Here is a 25,350-nt window from a genome sequence, read left to right as displayed (position 1 = left end):
TGCCAGCTTTCCCCCCATCCCTCATAGGCCATCCTAACAGATGGTAGAGCTGAACACAGAGAAAGGAGCAGTCCTAAGAAGTCAAAGGACAGAAAGGCAAGGAGAAGATCTGTGTCTGAAAGAGCTTACTGACTCCAAGTGCAAAGTACACTAAAAAGAAATGAAATCAGCTCTCTATGGGGCCCCCCGGAGTGAGCAGAGGAGAGGAGGGATGACGAGATGGAGGGGCAGGACACAGGGAGGTCAAGACAGAAAATGAGTATGACACCGAAAAGGTAAGATGCTGTCTCCCAGGGTGGGAACCAGTTCATCTCCACATCAAGGATAAAGATAACATTCACTGCAAATTCTGAGAGCTTATTTCTCACATACTTTTCAGATCCCCTTTCACAGCAGATCACAGGTAAAATATGGCCTCAGGTGTAATCAAGTCTCAAAATATAAATTCCTTGAAGAGAGTGTGCAGAAAACAGCAAGCATTAGAACTCCAAAGATACCTCATCTCTATTGAGACGTGGTCACAAGTAGGCAGTGGGTTCACCTAGAAGAATCATGTTCCAAACAAACAACAATTTCTGGGCAGTAAAGTCAGAGGTGAGTGGAAGTGTTAACAGCCCAACCAGCACCTGGAGACCTCTCAGTCAGCTCTACCTCCTGCCGTCAGGTGACTGGGCTTGGCGCACCTGGGGAGGCCAGCCAAGGTGGGGCTCCAGGCCATTTCTGGACCCCTCCCGCCTGCAGCCGCAGACTCCAGAGTCTTCCGCCATCGACAGGCCGTCTCTCACCACTGCCGTCTCTGCCGTCCCATCTTGATCGCACTGACATCTGGGTTCTGAGTGCCTCTTGGTTTCAAAGTCTTTTCTGTGCCTTTCTTTCATACTTCCACTCGAAGGGCTCTCATAGCATTTCAAAAATCTGGGGAAAATCTGCACTCATCACTTACAACCCATGAGACGGGTGCATCAGGATGCAGGGTTGTAGAACCCACCAGCCCCCTCACCAAGGACACTGTAGGAGAAGCTCACACTTGCGCATCCTATATGGAGAGCAGAGGTTTAATTCTTAAAAAGAATTAATTTTAGTTCTCAAATCACTGCTGAAGACTTTGGCAGAGCAGACACTCCTGAGCTGCGCCCTTGTCTGTGGATGGATTTGGATAACAGCCTAGCAAAGTCAAGGAAAAAGGAGAATAAGAGGGTGTTCAGGATCTGCTCCTCCACCAGACTCAGTCCCCAGTTTTCCACCTTCCCCTCAGGTTCCTCTGAGACAGGCATCTGTGGGAGGTTCTGATACTTAGTATAACGTCTTCATTAGCGGTGCTGGAGGAATATCTGGGGCACAGGGCACCCCACGCCCCGCTCAGCAGCATCACCTTGGGTGGGTCCTCCCAGGTGACACCAGAGCACCAGGTGAATAATGGGGACCCTTAGCCAGTCTCAGCTACCCTCCCCCAATCCCATGTTCAGTATCCTGGATGACAGAAAACAGTTCTACAGAGAAAAACAAAACCCAACAGTAAAATAAACCAGGAACCACTCATCACTGAAATGTTCCCTAAGTCATCGGCACTGCAGAGACAACAAGGACTCTTCAGCAACAGGTCTGGAAGTCAGGGCTCCGTTCACAAAAAAGACAGCCCTTTTCCCTCTTGGGAAAAGAGCTGTGCGTGTTTTCTTTAGGTTCACAGAATAGCACACTGAGGCCTCAAACATTTAAGTGCACAAGGGTTGTGAAAGGCTGTAAAATTCTTGAACTCAGGCAAAGAAAGCAGAAGCTCCCAAGAAGAAAATATTTACTTGACCATCAAGGTCACCTGCCCAATTTTTTAGGGCAATTAGGAATTAATCAACTTTTTTTGTTTCAGTGAGGCGTACTCCAAATAAACAAAATTTCTGTCTTTTTCCACTCTTTAATCTATTGAATTGGCAAAAATCCACACTGATATGCAGAGCCCAATGCTAGAGAAACAGCACCTGCTAATGACCTGAGGAGGAGCCTCTCGATAAAAGCAGCATACCCTGACCGTGTGTCCAGAGGCTACAGGTCTGGGAACTTACGCCAAGAATCAAGCCAGGTACAGAGCAAGATTGAGGACACGATGCACCTCCCCAGCACTGCCCCTGAGAGGAGAGGATAGGATATAACTTAAATGCCCAGCAAGTGGCAGTTAGCTAAACAGATTCGGCTACCTCTCATGGTGAAAACAGGAGGCACTCATTAAAACTGAGGTTGAAAAGATGATTTGAAGAAATGCAAAAATGTCTGTATCATCAGGAAAAATTAGGTTATGAAACAGTGCACTGTGATCCTATTTGGTAAATTTATATGCAGATATAGAGGGGGTATACATGCCCTACAGAGGAATGAGGGGAAGTATGACCCAGAAAACAGACTGACAGTACTTTTGTGCTATGAAGTGAGTGTAGTAAAAGTCACTCAGTCGTGTCCGACTCTTTGCAACCCCATGGACTGTAGCCTGCCAGGCTCCTATGTCCATGAAATTCTCTAGTCAAGAAAGCTGGTTGCGGTTTCCAGATCTCCAGGGGATCTTCCCAACCCAGGGATCGAACCCAGGTATCCTGCATTGTAGGTGGATTCTTTACCATCTGAGCCACAATGCCAGGTTCCCATGGAAGGGAGAATTAAAAGGTGATTTTATTTTCTTCTTTGAAAAGATAAGATTGAGTATCATCACTGATTTCAAAAGAAGAGTGTTTGAATAAAATGCTCCTACCATGCACTCAGCAAGGACAAACCTGTCCTCTGTTACATCTGAGCAGCCGCCCTGCAAGCTCCCAGGACACGATTCACTATGTGGTACCACACTCAGGAAACATCCTGTTTAAGCTCACGATGGGAAGACAGGATGGATCTTACCAACTGGAAGGGACACTTGGGATGGTGGGAAGGCCAGTCTTCAAGATTCCCTAGGACCTTGTGACCTCGTGCAGCCACAATGCACAGGGCTAACCAGTGTAACCACAGGACACCACAGAGATGACAGCATGTGACTTCAAAGGCCAGGGCTCTAGGGAAGCCGGCTGTCATGTTGGGAGGACATCTGAGCAGCCCTGTCCATGTGAGGCCTCTGCCTAACAGCCAGCGCCAGCTTGCCAACCCCAAGGGCTATGCAGGAGATGGGCCCTGCCGACACAGTGGCTGCAACCTAACCAGAGTTCCCTCCCTGGCAGAACCATCCAGCTCCACGGTCCAAATTCCTGACCCACAGAAATGGTGTGAAAAATGTCTACTGCTGTGTCAAGCCGCTGAGTTTGGGGCAGTTCTCTGCACAGCACTAGATAACGAACACAGATGGTCTGGCTCAAAGCATGACCCCCGTGATCCAGGCAGGCTTCACTTCGTAGGGGCAGGGGGGCCATCGCCCACATGGCTGCAAGGAGTGTCCCTGGGAACAGGGGTGGGGACTTTTTTCTGCCACCGGGGTCCAGGGCTCCACCAGTGACCTGGGAGGTCAGCCAGCTTCCAACAGTGCTTGGTGAACACTCTAAATGGGACAGTAGAGGAGGGGACACCAACCCTGCCCCCGAGGAGACAGCATCTGAGCTTATCAACAAAGAGAGCTCTGAATCAACTTGGGCTCTGAATCAATCAAGATCACACATGTGGCCCCAAACTGCAGGCCCAGCCCCCAGCATCTCTGACCAGCTTCCACAATGTAACACTCAAAATCATGCCTGCTACCCAACAACTCCTTATGTGAACTGTTCGCTCATCTGGACTTTTTGATTTCTGCTCCAAGTTCTTCTACAAGTAAGATTATCTTTAACTCTCAATGTTATGACCATTTTTTAAGTGACTTGGGTTAACTGCCCTCTCTATGTAAATGCTACAAGCACAAGCAGTTTGTAATTTAAACAGCATTTTTTCCACTCCCCACCCTACTCTTTCCTTTTTTTTTCTTTCTGTCATAAACTTTTGGTAAGGATCTCAGGGTTGACCATTACTTTAAACACTGCAATGCAAACAACCACTGGAAGTTGAGACAACTCAGGCTTCCAAGTCAATAAAATTATTATTGCTCAGAATAGTGCAACAGTTTCCGTGTATATCATCAAATCGGCAAAAAAAAAGAAAAAGAAATCACCAAAGTAGGAAAGAAGTACCTCTGATATAAATCCATGGAGAAAAACAGAAATTGAGCAATGCAAATACAGGACAAAAGCAAACCTGAGAAATTTAATTTGGTGACTTTGGAAGAGAAACTAAAGGGACTTCCCTGGTGGTCCAGTGGCTAAGACTTTGAGCTCCAGGGCAAGGGGCTTGGATTCAATTCCTGGTCAGGGATATAGATTCCACATGCTGCAGTTAAGACCTGGTGCAGCCAAATAAATATTAAAAAAAAAAAAAAAAAGAACATAAAGAAAGCGATTCATTTTTTTTTTTTAAAAAAGCAGAGAAACTAGGCATCTTCTCCCCTTTACAACCAATATTTTTGAAAAAGGGACTCTGTAATGGTTAGTATCAGAATAGAATATAGCGAAATGTTTTCACTGTGAAGTCTAAACAGAAAAATATCTCCATGTAAGGTTTTATTTCATCTTGGATAGATTTTTTTTAATGGAGAAAAATGATCAGGTAAGTGTTGCCAGGCAGTTTAGCAGGACCCTTGGCTGAAAAACACTCTGGTCCACTCAGCCATCAAAGCCCCCTGTACTGACCTCCCTGGATGCAAGCTGGAAATGCTGCTTCTCCTGCCCTGAGAAGTGAGGCTTCTAAGGGTCGATTCAGACGTGACCCAGATTTTAAAGAGCTAAAGTTCTGAGACAGAGGAGTGATGGCATTTCAGAGGAACTGTACTCTCACCCTCCTCATCAACTGGGACAGACATTATTCTGCAAAGAGTTAGACTCGGAAACTTGACAAGAAGTTAAGACCTCTAGATCCTTCCCTTTTTATTACATAAGAGTCGGAACCTGCAAAGAATTAAGTCCCTCCCACTCCTTCCCCCAATAACATGTGAAAATGAGTAACAAGCACAAAATAAAATATGACTCATTGACATTTTCTACCACATAGCATTGATTTGTAGCATTTTTCACACTAGAAAAGGTTTGACATTTTATTAACCATAAGGTACTTAGGTGAATACAAAAAAAAAAAAAAAATGTTGCTCCATTGACCTCAAATGGTTTAAAACATCACATAAAAACAAAAATCACACTAAGGTTCAATTCCAGTTTAGGACTTGAATATCCTGGACAGATTAACCTGAGTGGTGGCTACCGGTTAACACTCACAGATGACGACAGCACCGTAGACAGCGGGTGGCACTCCCTGTGGACACATGACATCTGGTGACTTGTACGCTCTCTGTCGAGTCGCTCATCAGACAAGCAGCTGCTGAGCAGTGACCACACACTCGACAAGCATCATGCTCAGTGCCCGCAATAGTGAGAAGCTTCAGACAGGACCCGCTGGTGGCAGAGGATGCTCACTTCTTGGCTCAGAAGCAAGAAGCGTCTATACCGAGGAACCCTGAGGATGGGCTGATCAGCACCTGTCTGTCCTCTCACAACAGGTGTTTTCTGTATTGTAATGACACACCCCAGTCGGCCCATGTATCGATTAACCAGAAGGATTACAGACTACAGGATTCACCACGACCACTTCCGCTGACAATGTGATGCTTACATTCTAAGTTTAACCAACGGAGCTCCCCCACCAACCCAAAAGTTTTTAAGGGCAGGGAAGACGACTCATATAGTCTAAAAGAATAGCAAACCTTTAAAAGAATCCTTGTATACTCAGAGGCTTTTTCTGAACCTAAAATTCTTTACAATACAGAGTTATAATATTATTTTACAAACACTGCTATCAAATAGCAATTTAGGAAGTTTATTTTGGCCCAAACACAGAAGCAAATCTTTTTTTTTCCCAAAGTTAGCATTGGTAAGCTTTTCTATGAACACCCAAATTCAAAGAACCACAAATGATCACTGATTATTTTAGCTGTGGCACGTGAACCAAGCTTACACCCAAGTCTGAAGTCAGGACTTTATACAAAGGTACCAAAGTTGCAAAAGCATAACTGGCTCATATGCTTTCTAAATAGGATGACTATTTTCTTTCTAATTTTGCCAATGTTAAAACAGTGGTAGCTTGGCTTCCAATGCTTGGAAGCCATCCTGCAAGGTGGTTTGGCATTGGGAAAGCTCTGGAGTGTCCTGCTGACTGTAAGTTGAAAGGGTCATGCCTACTGGCGAAGCTCTTCAAGTGCATGCTTCCTCCAGGCAAACCTCCTCCTCAGCAAAGCCTACTTGGCAACCCTATTACTCTCTAGGACCAGGTCTGCTAGGAAGGGCTGCTCTGCTCCCACTGCCCCTCTTTTGTTTTAATGTAGAAATAAATGTCCTGCAAGTCATCAGAAATTAAATAAGCAAAAAGTCATGCCAAAATCTTCCTACTAAAACATCTGTTCTAACAACAACCAATTAAAGTGATGACAGAGTCGATAAAAAATAGAACAGATGACCACGCTGGTGCTGTTTTTAATGTTTTGTGCCATGAACAGCTCAGGAGTGAGGGGTTCAGCTTGCTCAGGCTTCAGCCTCTCGGATGCAGTCAAGGCTTTGAGAGGAGCATAACTCAGAGTGCGATTAGCCAAAAACATGATGCTATTCCACACTGATCAAGACGGGCAACGGCCTTGGGAAACGACGGAAGGGAGGCCTTTGACAGGGTATTCTTCGTTCATCACAAGGATCAATTAAAACCTCTCCATGACCCTAGATTCTTAACAACTGCTATGTTTTAAACGTTTTTGATCAAGTGTTCTCAATTAAATAGGCCATGAAAGTAAATGTGAGAAAAATATTTAAACTGTAGAGACCAAAGTCTCAGAATGAAATACTCGAGAAGAGAGGCGCCCCCAGCCCAAGGACGTCTGTGAAGGGGCAGCCTCTCCATCCCGCCTCCCTTCCTCCCACCAAGGAAAGCGTCGCCCGGGCTCTGCGGGTTCCAGTGTGTCTACACTGTGGAGACGTCTGGAAGAAGGCTAACCATGGAAAGACAAGGATCTCTGGTGTCAAACGTTTGTGAGGCTGTCATTGCATCCAGCCCAGACTCCAGTGCTGGGCCCCGTCACAAGCATCATCAGGAGCACATGGACGCCCCCGACTCATGGCAGCCTAAGCAGACAACAGGGAGAATGGGTCACCAGGGCAAGGGAGAGTGTGGTCACACGCTGGCCACTCGTGCTGTTCCATTATAACCGAGATGCTGGGGAACGGGCCCTGGTTACCCGTGAGAAGCAGGAGGCCAAGGAAGGCGGGCAGGTCCCCAGGGCCCAGTCACTGACAGATGCTGACCATGACCAGGAAAAGGACTGTAGCCAGAGAGGCACCAGAGCTTCTGAGCAAGACCATCTGGCCTCTGTGAGGCCTGGGCTCAAAGGTCAGAGGGAGCTGCTGGCCTGCAAGGGGCGGCAGCACCAGCGACCCTGCCCACCGACACCTGAGTCCAGAGCTTCCGGCCCAGGGCTCCTTGGAGGTGGTCTCAGGCACAGTCCTCCCCACCACTTCTCACAGATATAGTGCTTAGCCCCCCCAAAGACTTGCCCCTGCCTGGTCCCCACACCACACAGTGGCCCATCTGGGTGTCAGATGGCCTTGGGGATGCAATCATATGCCCACCAAGGGGTCCCCCACTAAGTCTGCAATCAAGCGGTCCACAGTGTCGCATTTCCTGATGGCTAGAGGCTCGAGCCAAGACACGTCAGGGGTTGCACGCTGCAGAGACCCCTCTCCTAGGGAGACCCTCGCCACCTCTGAGAGGCTCACCAGCCAGAACCAAGGGAAACAAACATCCAAGAGCTGCTGCTGCAAAAATGGTCAATTCAATCACAGTAAAGCTGAAAAGAAAACCTTCTGGTAACCTCACATTCAATTATCAAAAAGAGAGCCAGAAAAACCCGGGAAAGGGCAAGTGAAAGAAGCTATTTAAGTTTCCTCCTAAAAGAGCAGTGAGTGGCTCAGAAGAGCTCGCGGTCCACGTGAAAATGAGAACTCTGCAGCTCGCTCTGCTCAGCAGCTCCAGACCCAGAAGAGCACCCACCCAGAGTCACAGTTTATAACAATCAGGGGAAGGCTCAGCTTCCGCGACACTGACCAGGACAGCCGGAGCAGGGGCCGCCACCAGCTCTCTGCTGGGCCACACACAGGACAGGCCCTGCGACAGGTGAGGGTCAAGGTGACCCAACAACGGGGCCCCCGGCGTCCCCCACCTCTGAACAACACAGAGTGTGGCCATCACGCTTCAGGGCTGACACGCTCACACCAAAGTCCTCAACGAAAACATAACTGCCTGCTCTTCCTCAGAGCTGTTATGAACTGACCTCACTGTTTACCATTCGTGTATTTAACATGCTGGCATCTCATAAACAGAAACTCAAGAAAATCCAAGACTTGGAACAGCTTGCTAGAACAGCACGTACAGTCAGGTACCATGGAACGATCCTGGCTACAGCAAGATCCCAAAATGTGCTTTTTACGTTTCAAAACATAATTCAAAAATAGATAATAAAATCTTGTCCTACAGACATCTGTTATCTGAGGAAACATAAACACATGGACAAACATATGTTGTTCGATTCAACAGGATTGCAAGAGCCAAACACAAGCACATGTAACATCTTCAAGGAGCTATGTGGAACACGATGCTCCTTGTTTCTTTATGAAGCAAGAATTGGCTGGGACTTCCTGGGTGGTCCAGTGGCTAAGACTCTGTGCTCCCAATGCAGGGGGCCCAGGCTCGATTCCTGGTCAGGGAATTAGATCCCACATGCTGCAACTAAATATCCCGCATACCACAATGAAGATCGAAGATCCCAAGTGCCACGGCTAAGACCTGGTGCAGCCAAATAAATATTAAAAAAATAATAATGACTGGCAGCCTCAGACTAAAGGTGTTACCTGTCACACTGTGCAATATTCTAGTAAGTTGCCGTGGCAGTTTCGCACCTATGAGGACTTCTTACTCGGGTCGTGCAAGCAATCCCAGCCTGCCGAGGGTGGGTCAGTGACTGTGCAAGTGCCAGAGATGAGGCGGCAAGGAGATGGGGGCAAGAAGACCCCTCCAGAAGCAGAGGCACAGGCAGCCCCTACCTCATGGGGAAAGGAGAGGGCGCTTGGGTTAAAGGGCACCAGAGCCCCAGGACTGCTGGAGGCTTTCTGTGGAAACCTGGCAGAGTCAGACCCCATTGGGCAAGAAAACTGATTTGAAGCAAAGACAACTGGCTGGCATTTTGAACACAGAAGACAGGTCAGTGTAGGGACAAATGATGGATCTCTGTCACAATTACTGAGGATGAGCCGAACACCTGGCAGGGCAAACAGTGATGCCCTTATTCCTTGGACAAATGTTTGCTAAAGCTCCTACTACACGCGGGAGAGGCGTTCACCTTAAAGGGGCACCTGTATCCTTTCACCTGCATCCTTTCCAATGACCTAGGAAGGCAACTGCAGCAGGTGAGGGCCACACCCTGCTCACTGAGCCCAGCACCTCCCCTCTGCCTGCCCCTCAGGGACCTCGCTCTGGGGAGGCCCTCCCGGGCCCCTGGACCACCTTTGAGCGTCACAGTTCCTGCTGTGTCCAGGAACACCTGCTGCTGACGAGAAGCCAGCCCAGACTTTCTGGGTACCAGCTGCAGAGAACAAAACGCAGAGCCACACCACCAGCTGGTGGGCAAGGCAACTTCCAGGAAACCAGAGATCTGGTCTTCTTTTCATGGTAAAACTACCCAGATGTCTTGGGCCTCCCCACTGCCCTAGGCCTCTTCATGCCCACATTCTCTTGGTGAGCGCTCCCTCACACCTACCGCAGGTCGGGAGTTAAGGCTGCCATACCCACCTAGCCCGGTCAAGGCCAGTGGATCCATGGGCCTGCTGCTGCCGCCCTGCCCCACCCACGATCTACACCTGCACATTCAACACAAAGTTCCTTTCCCTCAGCTCTGGGTTTCATTTATAGGGGCTGGAAACTATCGTGCTTTCTTGCTCATATAATGAGAAAAATGGGCTTCCCTGGTCTCTCAGGAGTAAAGAATCCGCCCTGCAATGCAGGAGACGCAGGAGACCTGGGTTGTATCCCTGGGTTGGGAAGATCCCCTGGAGGAGAGCATAGCAACCCACTCCAGTATTCTTGCTGGAAAAATCCCATGGGCAGAGGAGCATGGTAGGGTCATAGAGAGTCGGACAAAGCGACTGAGCACGCACGCAATGAGAAAAATCCTTTGATTAAACATACATATATACACACTCATGCTAATTCATCTTCTAAAGCAAACAAAACTATGTTTTAAAAAAAAATTAAGTAGACAAATTGTAATCTCACTGAAATACATCAAACTCTGCTAAAGGATGACACAAAGTGGGAAGAAAAGGATACTAGGAGGATGGCAGAGTCGAATTAAAATCAGATGTCGGGAAGAAGAGACCAATTTTTCTTATAGAAGAATTCGAAATCATTAGGGTTGCCAGACTTAATAAGATACAGGACACCCAATTAAATATGAAGTTCAGATATCTATCACAAGGCACATACTGACATCACAAAACTACTCATTGTTTATCTAAAAATCAAAGTCATCTGGGGTGTCCTGCAACCCTACAAATAATCCATGTGGATGTTTCTGCTCTAGCAGATGGAGTTTACTCTTCTCCGAACCTCTTCAAGGTGGGCTGCACTTAGGGGTTCACTTCTAAGAACAGAGTAGGGAAAATAAGTGACCCTGCAGCAGAGAGATCCAGCCAAACATCACCAACCAGGGGGCCGCGGCTCATGTCCTGTAGATGTCACACGTCCCCCTACATGATGAGACACAAAGGGCCCTCCACCCTGTGTGCTCATTTTAAAAGCCCATGCATGCAAGCTAAGTCATTTCAGTCATGTCCAACTCTTTGTGACCCATGGACTATAGCCTGCCAGGCTCCTCTGTCCATGGAATTTTCCAGGCTAGAATACTGGAGTGTGCATTGCCATTTCCTTCTCCAGGGGCATCTTCCTGACCCAGGGATCTGACCCAGGTCTCCTGTGGCGCCTGCATTACAGGTAGATTCTTTACCACTGAGTCATCTGGAAAGCCCCTACAAAGATCATAATCCCGGTCTAATTGCAAGACACATAGTGGGACAAACCCAGGCGTGGGGACATTCTGCAGGGTATCTCAGGACTGTCATATCATGGAATTGCTGCTGCTCCTCTTTGTTAAAAATGAGAAAGATGGAGAAACTGTCCCAGACAAGGAAAGGCTATGGGGACCCTGAATGGGATCCTGGGATGGAAAGAAGGGGTGAATGAAGACAGGTAGATCCAAACAAAGTCTGGAGTCTGGTCCACAGTCAGGCATGCATGTCAGTTTCTAGTTTTGACAGATGAGCTATGGAAATGCAGGAGGGTGAACGATGAGACAGGTGGGTAGGAGGTATCCAGGAGCTCTCTCCTTGGAGCGAAAACTACCCCAAAACAAAAGTTTTACTTAAAAAAAAAAAAAAAAAAAAACAGATGTAACAGAATGAAAGGACCTGCAGCAATAACCCTGGGATGGTCCTAGCAAACGTCAAAGGACAAACCTGAGGCAGACAGTAGTGGGGCTGGTGTGACCCAAGAGCCTTGGAGTTACGTTTCTGGTCATCATCTTCTGCAATCGGCTCCTGTCCCTTTCGAAAGAAATTCTTATTTTTAAAAAAACTTTTAAAAATTAAGATTATTGGCACTTCATGAGTCTTGTCAACTTCCTCCCTGTGTTTTGCTGGAGAATTTTGAAGACTTTCTGCCTTGGGCACATCCTTCGAAGTTTGCTGGAACCATCTCAGGATTAATGCTGCGGGTCCTATAACTCAGAGAAGCCTGCATGCTGGGTAAGCCCTGGCCTCTTGATGTCTATCTCTGCGTGTGTGTGGCTCTGTGTCCATCTCATAAGCACATGCACACACATGCATACACATACTGCGATGCTTGACTTGAATACACAAAAAGCTGGGCACACCTCCAGGGTCCAGGAAACTCCCTTTTTCTTTTTTATTGATTTTTATCAGAGTATAGTTGCTTTATAATATTATATTAGTTTCCGCTGTCCAGCAAAGTGAATCAGCTATATATATACATATATCCCCTCTTTTTTGGATTTCCTTCCCATTCAGGTCACCACAGAGCAGAGTTCCCTGTGCTACACAGTAGGTTGTCATTAGCTATCTATTTCATACATAGCATCAATAGTGTGCACGTGTTATCTCAGTCTCCCTATTCATCCCTCTCCTTTCCTCCCTGCTGTCCATACTTGTTCTCTACATCTGTGTCTCTACTTTTGCTTTGCAGATAAGCCCATCTATACCAGTTTTCTGGGCTTCCCAGATGGTGCTAGTTGTAAAGAATCCTCCTGACAATGCAGGAGACCTAAGAGACACGGTGTGTTTGATCCCTGAGTCGGGAAGATCCCCTTGAGAAAGGAATGGCTACCCACTTCAGGATTCTTGCCTGCAGAATCCCATGGACAGAGGAACCAAGCAGGCTACCATTCATGGGGTTGGACATGACCAGAGTGACTTAGCATGCACATACCATTTTTCTAGATTCCACCACATACAGGTGTTAATATGTGATATTCATTTTTCTCTTTCTGACTTCAGGTAACTCACTTTTATAGAAAACTCTAGAATGAACACTGCCCTCCCTCCTCTCTGCCATCCACCCACCACCAGCACAGATCTGTACCCAACAGCGAGCCCAGTGTGTAAATACAGAGCACCTTTGTGCACATGCTCCACAGCCTCAGTCCGGGACGTTCCTTGAGAACCAGAGCCCTAGGGAAGACCACACTAGAAGCAGTCCACTACCCAGAGGAAGGGTGGTTTCCTGGGCACAAGCCTCAAAAGTGAGATCGGGGCTTTCTGGGGTTTGGCCTGGATCGACCTGAGCATGAACGTCCAGAAGGAGAAGCAGGCCGGCCCCTCCTTGGCCCCAGCCATCCTGAGACTGTAAACAAAATATGTTCAAGAATTTCTACCAACTCAGATATATACATTTTCAAAAATACAACATGAACATATAAATACAAATATGACTGAGGCAGTGTCCAGATTGGAGGAAACCAAAGACACAAGACCGATAAAACCTGGATCTCAGAGAAGACCCCAGCACATAAAAGTGGGAAAACTAGAGAAATTCCCTTTAGAGTTCAAGATTAGTTCATCATATTGTACTCATGTTAATTCCTTACTTTTGATAACTATGCTGTGTTCATGTAAGATCTGAATACAGGAGAGGCTAGAGAAAGAAACTTATTACCATTGTGTTAACTTCTTTTCAAGTTCTAAGATCACTTCAAAATAAAAAGTCTGAACAGATACATTTTTGCAAGGAACATGTAAGAGACTATAAAAAGAAACCCTATAGACCACATGCATTCTTTTGTAGAGATATTTCAAAGTTATTGAAAAGAGTATGAAAATTGACTTTCATTTCATTTTTAGATTTCAGACTACAAAGTAACCTTTGTAAAGGAAAGCAGCAAAGGTTGAGCCTTACTGTTTGTACCTTGTCAAATGCTAAGGTGGATGGGTGGGTGGATAGATGGGTGAATGGATGGACAGACGTAAAGACAGGTGGAGGAGGGGTGGCGAAGCAGGTGGCGGAAAGGGGCCAGATCTAGACCCTGCACTGCTTCACTGGCTTACCGAGCGCCAGCATCGCCACAGCCTTGGCAAAAGAGGGGGAAGATCACCATGTAAACCTCGCATGCATGCACATTAAGTCGCTTCACTCTCATCCAACTCTTTGCTACCCCATGGAGTGTAGCCCACCAGGCTCCTCTCTCCACGGAGTCTCCAGACAAGAATACTGGAATGGGTTGCCATGCCCTTCTCCAGGGGATCTTCCCAACCCAGGGACTGAACCAGCGTATCTTAAGTCTCCTGCACTAGCAGGCGAGTTCTTTACCACAAGCGCCACCTGGGAAGCCCCTATAAACCCTGTGTTAAGTACTAAAATTCATCTACAGAGAAATCGCAGGAAGTCATTTTCTGAGTCTGCTCCCCTGGCACTGCATCACCGCAGACTTGACCTGTGCTGGTGGATTTCCCCTCGAGGGGGCAGTAGGAGAAGCAGCAGGTAGCTGCTTCCCATATTCAATCAGAAGACGCTGGCACGAAGGGCTTTAAGATGGCCAGTCCCCCCTCTTCACTGGAACATCTGCAAGAGTCTCCAAGTAAGGAGAATGCTTTTTTATGCTGGGAAGCGGATGTACCAGTGTCTCCTGTCTTACTCCTCTTATTTGTCTTAAATAACTCACAGTATTTTTAATTGGAAAAGAACAAACAGAAAATGAGCTCGGATCACAGAAGCAATGCTGTTCTAAAACGTTTTTTAAAAAATAAATATTTTGATTTACTAAATTACATGCACAATCCATTTTGAAAGGAGCACAGTTCAAGATACTTAGTCAATTACTGTCAAACACTTTCTGGGAAACTTTTCTCCCAAATTGGATCATGAAAACAAGATGTCTTCGGGACGCCAGCCCAATTAAGACCTTGTCAAAGGAAAAGCCACTTCTCAGAGGGATTAGCACTGCCCTTCTGACCCAAGCAGGATGACAAAGGGCCAGGGAACTGGGAGGGCCAGACCACTGGGCAAAGCCAGAGACACATCGTTCCTACCAAGGCAGGACCCCTCTCCCTAGCCCTGGACCTTTATTCCCCATTCCTGGCACATACTGAAAGCAATAAAAATGATTTTGAAGTAAGAGCCATAAAAAGAAAGTTAATTTATCAGTAATTTAGCCTCCGTGAGCCACAGCGTACTATCTGAAGCAGCTGTATCAGTGTGGCCATGTGACAAGAAAGTAGTGACCAGAAAGTTGTTTTACATCTGTTTAAAGGGAAAGTAAAACCAAAAAAGGGCATGAATCACAGGCTGGAATCAAGATTGCTGAGAGAAATACCAACAATCTCAGATATGCAGATGATACTACTCTAACAGCAGAAAGTGAAGAGGAACTAAAGAGCTTCTTGATGGGGGTGAAAGAGGAGAGTGAAAAAGCTGGCTTAAAACTCAACATTCAAAAAAGTAATATCATGGCATCTGGTCCCATCACTTCATGGCAAATAGATGGGAAAAAAATGGAAGCAGTGGCTAGATTTTATTTTCTTGGGGCTCCAAATAGTGACTGCCAATAGTGACTGCAACCATGAAATTAAAAGACACTTGCTCCTTAGAAGAAAAGCTATGACCAACCTAGACAGCATACTAAAAGGCAGAGACATCAATTTGCTGACAAAGGTCCATCTAGTCAAAGCCGTGGTTTTTCCAGTAGTTGGATGCATTACTGTACAGATGTGAGACTTGGACCATAAAGAAGGCTGAGCACCAAAGAACTGATGCTTTTGAACTGCAGTCCTGGGGAAGACTTTTGAGTCCCTTGGAAGGAGATCAAATCAGTCAATCCTAAAGAAAATCAACCCTAAATATTCACTGGAAGGACTGATGCTGAAGCTGAAGCTCCAATATTTTGTCCATCTGATGCAAAGAGCCAACTCATTGGAAAAGACCCTGATGCTGGGAGAGACTGAAGGCAGGAGGAGAAGGGGGCAACAGAGGATGAGGTGGCTGGATGGCATCACTGACCCAATGGACATGAGTTTGAGCAAACTCTGCGAGATAGTGAAGGACAAGGAAAGAAAGCTGGTGTGCTGCAGTCCATGGGGGTCACAAAGAGTTGGACATGACTTAAGAGAGTGAACAACAACAAGAACCAAAAAAGCAGGAAGGGGTACAATTGGACCTCTATTCCTATCTAATCTGAGATGTCATTGCATACAGGTGCGCAAAGACACAAAGCACGACAAGCATTTCATTATCAGAAATTTAGTTATCAATAGCAATGGACTACTGCTCAGCCATAAAAAAGAATGAAATAATGCAGCAATATGGATGGACCCAGAGATGATCATACCAAATGAAGTAAGCCAGACAAAGAAAGACAAATATCATGTATCACTTGCAAGTGGAATCTAAAACAGGACACAAACAAACTTATCTACAAAACAGACTCCCAGACACAGAATAGACTTATGGCTGCCAAGGGAGACAGGGGTGAGGGAGGGATGGAGTGGGAGTTTGGGATTAGCCGACGTAAACTATTATATACAGAATCGATGGACAACAAGGTTCTGCTGTACAGCAGAAATCAAAACAACATTATAAGTCAACTATACTTCAATTTAAAAAATAGTTTGTTTAATTATCTCTCTTTACACAGGACCCAGCTTGAAGGGCCAAAGTTAAGGAGTGACCTGAGACAGAAAGAAAGCCTAGGCTTGATTTCAAACCTCCTTTCCCTTAAGTGCAGGGGCTGGTGGTGAAGACTTTAAGTGTTTGGACAGGCAAACAGGGAGCTGGAGCTTAAGGGTGGTCAAATATACAAGGTCCCCTTCCATGAGGGCTGGAGGACAGGCAGTTATGGTGCTCACCCAACATCCGAGTGCACACCCATGAAGTGAGTGGTCCCAAGAGACATGTGAGCAGAGGTGACCAGCAACTGCTGGTAAGGGGTCTCCATCCCTCTCCCCTCCAGCACAGCAGGCCAGTGTTATAAGCTGGGGGAGCCTGGGTCCCTGAGTCAGCAAATGGAGTAGACCCCTACCAACCTAGTCTGTGCTTTGGTGCCAGTAATTTTTATTGTGTGAAGCTATGGAGATTTCTGAGTGTCTCCTGTGGCAGACAGCATTTCTTCTATTTACTTATTTGGCTGGGTCTTAGTTACCGTATGCAGCTCTCTAGTTCTCTGACCAGAAACCGAACCTGGGCCCCCTGCATAGGGAGCATGGAGTCGTAGCCACTGGACCACCCTGGAAGTCCCTAGCATTTCTTAAGACAGTCCCAATAAACATACTTCCATTCAGAGAATAATTAACCTAGAACTTCAAAAAAAAGAACAAGGAATTTCTAAAATGTAGCAGGTTATGTTTATGGGGAAGATGAAAATATGCAAAGCTGCTCTCATACATACATGTTTCCCCCATTGTCCTACAGAAACACTCACACAAACAGGAAAAAATTTACATACGAGCATGTATACTAACACACTGCCCATTTGTACTAGGGAAAAAAATTTTTTTTAACTAAATGCCCTTCAAACAAGGAAAGAATACAGCCACTCAATGACCTTTTCTCTGTGGTCCCCACCCTCTCCCTCAAGATGTGTGCTCTGCCCAAATGGCTCTCCAGCTAGACCTTCAATCAGCACTGCCCACAGCGGGCCACGCACAGGGACACCGTAAGGTGTGAATTCTCTGTGATGGGTGATAGCCACTGATGTAGGAGGCCAAGCACATGGCGATTTGTCACACTATCCTATTTATGTGAGCTCAAAGTTTTCTATGGCATAAAACTTTAAAAATGAAAATTTCAGAAAAATTTCCATAATTAAAACTGACTAACCTTGCAATAAACAGAAAAGACTATGCTCACTGAAAGACGCAAGACCACTGACCCAGGCAGAGAAAGCAACTTCTCAAGCATTTGTATCAGTGGCTGGAATGGGCTGCGATTAACTGATTAGTTCGCTAAAGCACTCATGTCAATTCAATGGTGATGGAAGCAGTCTGGATCGAGATTAACTTGACAGTGCATGACCTGGCTTGAAAAAACAAAATATTGAGAAAAAAGCATTCCCAATGGATCCACATTTTCTAGACTATGCTGTAGACCCTAAGACTCAGTTCCTGTTCTGTTGTTACTGAAATTAAATTTAAGTGGAATATCAAAATATAGTGAAACAAATTAATGACCAAAAACATGCTTTGAAATAACTTTAAATTACAAATTAAAGTCAAAATATGGAAGTATGGTCCATAAACATTTATTCATATCCCATCTCACAATTAAACTAGTAATGTAGCTTTTAAACTAGTAAGTGCCAAAGCTAGTTGTCTGCTTTTTGATGACAGCCATTCTGACAGGTGTGAAGTGATGTCTCATTGTGGTTATAATTTGCATTTCCCTGATGACTAGTGGTGTGGAGCATCTTTTAATATGTCTACTGGCCATCTGGATACCTTCTTTGGAGAAGTGTCAGTTTAGGTCCTCTGCCCACTTTTTAATCAACTGTTTCGTAGATATTGAATTGCATAATTTCTGTATAGAATCTGGATATTAACCCCTTATCAGATGTCATTTGCAAATTCTTCTCCCGTTCAGCAGGTGGCCTTTTCATTTTGCTGACAGCTTCCTTCACCATGCAAAAGCTTTCAGGTTTAATACAGTCCAATTTGCTTATTTTTGCTTTTGTTGCCCTTGCCTGAGGAGACAGATCCAAAAATATATTGCTAAGATCAATGTCAATGTATGTTCTGCCTATTTTCTTCTACTTTTATGGTTTATGATTAAGTTTTTAACCCATTTGAGTTTATTTTTGTATAAGAAAAAGTAATATTTTGGTATAAGAAAATGAACTAGTTTCATTCTTTGGTATAAAGAATATTTGGTATAAAAAAATATTTTGGTATAAGAAAATAGGCTAATTTCATGCTTTTACATGTAGCTGTAGACTGGTTCCAAATAAGAAAAGGAGTACGTCAAGGCTGTATACTGTCACCCTGCTTATTTAACTTATATGCAGAGTACATCATGAGAAACGCTGGGCTGGAAGAAGCGCAAGCTGGAATCAAGATTGCTGGAAGAATTATCAATAACCTCAGATACGCAGATGACACCACCCTTACGGCAGAAAGTGAAGAGGAACTAAAAAGCCTATTGATGAAAGTGAAAGAGGAGAGTGAAAAAGCTGGCTTAAAGCTCAACATTCAGAAAACAAAGATGATGGCATCTGGTCCCATCACTTCATGGCAAATAGATGGGGAAACAGTGTCAGACTTTATTTTTGGGGGCTCCAAAATCACTGCAGATGGTGACTGCAGCCATGAAATGAAAAGACATTTACTCCTTGGAAGAAAAGTTATGACCAACCTAGATAGCATATTCAAAAGCAGAGACATTACTTTACCCACAAAGGTCTGTCTAGTCAAAGCTATGGTTTTTCCAGTAGTCATGTATGGATGTGAGGGTTGCACTGTGAAGAAAGCTGAGCACCGAAGAATTGATGCTTTTGAACTGTGGTGTTGGAGAAGACTCTTGAGAGTCCCTTGGACTGCAAGGAGATCCAACCAGTCCATTCTGAAGATCAGCCCTGGGATTTCTTTGGAAGGAATGATGCTAAAGCTGAAACTCCAGTACTAGGGCCACCTCATGGGACGAGGTGACTCATTGGAAAAGACTCTGATGCTGGGAGGGACTGGGGGCAGGAGGAAAAGAGGATGACAGAGGATGAGATGGCCAGATGGCATCACCGACTCGATGGACATGACTCTGAACGAACTCCGGGAGTTGGTGATGGACAGGGAGGCCTGGAGTGCTGCGATTCATGGGGTTGCAAAGAGTCAGACACAACTGAGCGACTGGACTGGACTGAACTGAACTGTCCAGTCTTCCTAGTGTCATTCATTGAAGAGACTTTCCCCACTTTATATTCCTGCTTCCTCTGTCAGAGATGAACTGACCATGTGAGTGTGGCTAAAAGGAAGCCCTCATGCACTGTTGGTGGGGATGTAAACTGGTGCAGTCACTATGTAAAATAGTTTGGAGATGTCTCAAAAAATTAATAGAACTACCATAAGATCCAGAAATCTCACTTCAGGATATATAACCAAAGAAGACGAAACACTAATTGAAAGAGATGTATGCACCTCTATGTTCACTGCAGCATCATTCACAACAGGCAAGACATGGGAGCAACCTAAGTGCCCATCGATATATGAATGAATAAAGACGATGTGGCTATAAATACACAATGGGATATTAATCAGCCGTAAAAAAAAAGAATGAAATCTTGCCATTTGCAACAACATGAATGGATCTAGATGTTATCATGCTAAGTGAAATAAGTCAGGCAGAGAAAGACAAATACCACATGATTTAACTTATATGTGAACTCTAAAAAACAAACAAAGCAAAACAGAAACAGATCGTAGATACAGAGAACAAATAGGTAGTTGCCAGAAAGGGAGGGAGGTGGGAAAAAGAAATGAAGAAGACCAAGGAACAAATTCCCATTTACAAAATAACTAAGTCACAGGAACATAGTACACAGAGTAGGAATATAGTCAATAATACTGTAATTTTGTATGGTGACAGATGGTTACTAGAATTATCACGGTGATCATTCAGTAATGTATTTAAATGTTGAACTGCTATGTTGTATACCTGAAACTAACAACATATATCAATCATACCTCTATCAATAAAATAGATAAAGATAATGTAACCTTAACAAAAAGACACTGTTAATATCTATTAATGGTCAAAAAAGGAGGTTAATATTGTAAGACACTTTTATTTTCATATGTCTCCTTTATGAATCTAACCTTTTACTCAACAAAATTGTTTCCCACCTGTCAAACACAGACCATGTTTCTAACTGTGACATACAAAGACTCTGGAGACAGGCCAGTGATTCCCAGAACCTGGAAAAATACAACAGGATGAGTAAGCTCTGAAGGATGGCTTCGCAAGCCTGTACCAAGGGATTCAACACCATCCAACGCTCAGGGAAAACAAGAACACACAGACCTGTAAACCTCAGTGCAATTACAAGTGAACTGAAGGTCAATGGCAAGGACATGAACCTATTTCTAGATCAGCTGACTCCTGGAGGACCAAGCTCCACCCACTGATCTGAGAGGTGTTGAGGCTTCATTTCTTTGAACAGATCATGTTATAGATCAGAAAGACGGTACTTAAGGAAGTTGCGTCAGAAGAAACCTGAGACAGGATGACCTGAGAGACTGTCTTCTGCTGGAACCCAGTTCGCTTACTTAGTAGCCACGTCCCATGACCTTCAACAGGTCAAGGAGAGAATCGAGCTTCCCGCCTCTCGTGGTGCTTGAGGGTCCACAACATGGATACAAAGCTCAGAAACTGTTAGTTCTCAACTGTGTTTCTATTAACAGTGATAATCTGCTATGTACCATAATCCTCCTTCAGGTGGAATAATTTCATTTTTCAAAAGTGAGGTTTACTTTTAGATTACACATTTCAAAAAAAAAGGAAAAACAACATTCTCAACACATTTTTTTCTTCCAATTTGTACTGATATATAGCTGATTTACCAAGTTGTGTTACTTTCAAGTGTACATCAAAGTGAATCAGTTATACATACACATATGCCCACTCTTTCTTTTTTTAGATTCTTTTCCCATCCAGGCCATTACAGAGTATTGAGTAGAGCACCCTGTGCTATACAGCAGGTTCTCATTAGTTGTCCTATTTTATATTAGTTCAACACTCCCTTTCAAGAAACATCTAGAAAGAAGAGCAGAGCTACTAGGCACAGAGAGAAGGCACACTAAAAGTTTATGAACCCAGGTCTGGCTAACCTGTAAACAAGCAGACTATTTGGCTTTGGAGCTGATTACCTCTCACATTATTAGAAGCCCCTTATAAATCAAACTGATCTTCCCAGGTGGTGAAGAATGTGCCAATGCAGGAGACACAAGAGACAAGCGTTTAATCCCTGTCAGGAGGATCCCCTGGAGGAGGGCATGGCAACCCACTCCAGTATTCCTGCCTGGAGAACCCATGGAGAGAGGAGCCTGGAGGGCTACGGTCCACAGATCTCAAAGAACTGGACACAACTGAAGCAACTTAGCATGCACTTGTTCCACGGCACGTGGGATCTTGGTTCTCCGACCAGGGATCAAACCCATGTCCCCTGCATCACAAAATGGATTCTTAATCCTTGGACCAGCAGAGAAGTCCCTCAGTTTTTTAAAAACAGATAAACCTTCTCTGTACCAGAATGTATTAGAGACAGCAGGTCCAGAGAGTGGGAGACAGATCAATGAGTTACATACCAACCGACAGTCTTAGGTTTATATAACTGGAATCACATTGCATGTATTCTTTGGAGATGTGTTTGTTTCATATAACAGCACAGCTGCTGTGTTTTCCACGTAAGTTCACAGATCTCCACTGCGTTCAATTTTTAAAACCAGCCAGTTCTCATAACACCTTTGATGAGAACCCACTTCTTGACCTGATCTGTAACACCATCTTTATTACAAACCAAACTTCTCATCAATAATCAGGCTCCTTTCCAGGCCTCTCATCTCCTCGGTGATCGGTTTCTCTCTTGCTCGGCCAGCACCATCTGTTTTCATTACTGTGACATTGTAATATTACATTTTATATCTAGGAAGGCCAAGTATGCTCCATGAGGCAACAGACACATGAAAAGATGCTCGGCATTGCTAATTATTAGAGAAATGTAAATGAAAAGTCCAGGGAGGTATCACCTCACACCAATCAGAATGGCCCCCTCAAAAAATCAACAATAAATGCTGGAGAGGGTGTGGAGAATAGGGAATCCTCCTACACTGTTATTGGGAATATAAGTTGGTACAGCCATTATGGAGAATAGTGTGAAGGTTCCTCAGAAAACGAAAAACAGAGTTACCACACAATCCAACAGCCTTACTCTGGAGCATGCATCTGGAGAAAACTGTAATTCAAAAAGATAATTCACCCCAATGCTCACAGCAGCACTGAATATTCACAATAGCCAAGACCTGGAAGCAACCTAAATGTCCACTGACAGAGGAATGGATAAAGAACTGGGGGTGTGTGTGTGTGTGTGTGTGTGTGTGTGTGTGTGTGTAAATGTCCATTGACAGAGGAATGGATAAAGAACTGGGGTGTGTGTGTGTGTGTGTGTGTGTGTGTGTGTGTGTGTGTGTGTAATAGAGTATTACTCAGCCATAAAAAAGAATGGAAATCATGTCATCTGTAGCAACATGAATGGACCTGGAGATCATCATACTAAGTGAAGGAAGTCAAAGAGAGAGAGACAAATGCCATATACTATCCCTCACATGTGGAATCTAAAATATGACACAAATGAACTTGCCTACGAAACAGACAGTCTCACAGACACAGAGAACAGACTTGTGGTTGCCAAGGGGGAGGGAAGTGGAGGAGGGATGGAGGAGGAGTCTGGGGTCAGCAGAGGCAAACTATGATACACAGAATGAATAAACAACAAGGTCCTACTGTATAGCACAGGAACTATACTCAATATCCTGTGACAAACCATAATGGAAAAGAGAATGGAAAACAATATATATACGTCAAGTTGAATCATGATGCCGTACACCAGAAATTAACCATACTTGTAAATCAACTATACCTCAACAAAATATTTTTTTTAATGGTTTGGACAGTATAAAGAGAAATGATAAATTCATGTCAATATAAATTTTTAATTTGTCTTTGGTTAGAATGGTATTAAACAGCAAATAAAAAGCACGGTAAGTCCAGAGACCATGGATGAAAGGGAAAAGCTTTACATTGTAGTAACTTTCAGCTCAGTTTAGTCACTCAGTCATGTCCGACTCTGTGACCCCATAGACTATAGCATGCTGAACTTCCCTGTCCATCACCAACTCCCAGAGCTTACTCAAACTCGTGTCCATTGAGTCGGTGATACCATCCAACCACCTCACGATCTGTCATCTCCTTCTCCTTTCGCCTTCAATCTTTCCCAGCATCAGGGTCTTTTCCAAGGAGTCAGTTCTTCACATCAGGTGGCCAAAGTATTAGAGCTTCAGCTTCAGCATCAGTACTTCCAATGAATATTCAGGACTAATTTCCTTTAGGATGGACTGGTTGGATCTCCTTGAAGTCCAAGGGACTCTCAAGAGTCTTCTCCAACACCATAGTTCAAAAGCATCAGTTCTTTGGCACTCAGCTTTCTTTATGATCCAACTCTCACATCCATACTTGGACCTTTGTAGTAACTTTACAGGCACTTTTTCCTGCTTTTTGAGGAAGGAGTCTGGTATTTTGTCTGCAGGTGATCTGGCCAGCCCTTAGATGTCCAAGGTAACAGACCCCATCAAGGTACAGGCTAGGGCACGGGTCCCTCCCTCTGCAGCTCACACTCATGGTTCCAGCTGTGGCTTCAGACCAGAACCTCCTCTGACCCCACCCCAGAGAATCTGTGTCATTGGTCTGGGTGCAGCCAGGCAGTGGGAATGCTGATTTCTCCCGTTACTTTGCTGCATGTCAGAGGCTGAGAACCAGCAGCTTGGATTAGGGCTAGCAGGCACTGAGCATACCTGCCCACTGAAAATCAGTAACAAGAAAGAAAGGCTCTGTTCCCCTTAGAAATGGTGACTCCGAACAGAGCACAGAGCTTCAGGTTTATATCATGCTCCCCCAAGCCCCCACAGGCTTCCCTTCATGGCGTCCTAGAAGGAGGGGAGGAAGATGGAACTATCTCCCGAGCTCTCACGCCTCCTGCCCACCTGCCTCTCAAAGGTCACTAAGTGGCTGCGTTAATCACAGCCTTCAGAAACACTAAGCACCTACCAGAAGCCCACAGCACACAAGGGCTAGCCCAGATTTCCTTTTTCTCTTTGAATTAAATTTTTTTCTGAAGGCTGACAGAGTTGGCAGCAAATCCAGGTCAGACGTTGCTTTAGGAAACAGGATTCAGAAAGAACCTCCGGTAGCACATGTACCCACACCTGGGATAAACCCACTCCACACATATTCCACAGGGCACCAGAGCTGCGGGCAAGGGGAGCTATGCCGCTCCACTGCTGCCACCCAGTGGCCAGCAGGTGCCACAGCACCACCCCGGAGCTGCCCGGAGGAGGGACTGGGCAGTGCCACGGATTCTGAGTCAGGAGGTGGCCAGGCCATAGCACAGAGGAGATGCAGGACAACAGGTGTGTCCTTGGGAAAGGATGTAGGAAAACAAAACCCTAGGTTCCTGCAGTGAAGAGCTGTCTCCACCCCAGACTGAGACAAGCTCCAGGAACCAAGTCAAAGCCAGAAGGCGTCCCTGGTTCCGGGCTTACCTGCTTCGGGTCAGAGGCAGCAGCACCAGGGGCTGGAGACTCCAGTTCTATGGTGACAGGCCCGTCGTTCTGAATGTGAACTTGCATGTAGGCACCGAACTTGCCATCTGTAAGAGCAATGGCGGCCATCACAAGAGGCTCTCTGCGATCAGCACAATCGGAAACCTGGGAGCAGGGCCGGCCAGCCCCGGGATAAGGGAGACACAAGACCACATCCAGCACAGGGGCCCTGTGTGCCCTGCAGCCCTGGCAAGCGGGTGGGCCGGGGAAATCATGCGTTAACAGGACTGTGAAGCCATGAGGACATGAAGTGTATCAACACTTTGGAGGGCAAAGAATTTGGTCAAGTTCAAGTTGAACCAACACCACAACTCTGGAATTCCACTTTGGGGCAGACAGCCCAGTGTCCTGGGGTCTC

The 25,350-nt window shown here is 45.3% G+C and overlaps 1 protein-coding gene across 1 annotated transcript in view; it reads right to left on the bottom strand.

Moving 5' to 3' along the window:
- DTD1 (D-tyrosyl-tRNA deacylase 1) overlaps positions 1 to 25,350 on the bottom strand; it is a 75,807-nt gene that overhangs the window by 36,801 nt on the left and 13,656 nt on the right. The window contains exon 4 of the mRNA XM_018057245.1: positions 24,933 to 25,039. Coding sequence (XP_017912734.1) covers positions 24,933 to 25,039 — 107 coding nt within the window. The remainder of the gene's footprint in view (positions 1 to 24,932; positions 25,040 to 25,350) is intronic.

Source organism: Capra hircus, chromosome 13 (assembly GCF_001704415.2).
Source record: "Capra hircus breed San Clemente chromosome 13, ASM170441v1, whole genome shotgun sequence".
Classification (NCBI taxonomy): domain Eukaryota; kingdom Metazoa; phylum Chordata; class Mammalia; order Artiodactyla; family Bovidae; genus Capra; species Capra hircus.
This window is presented reverse-complemented; position numbering and strand designations above follow the sequence as displayed.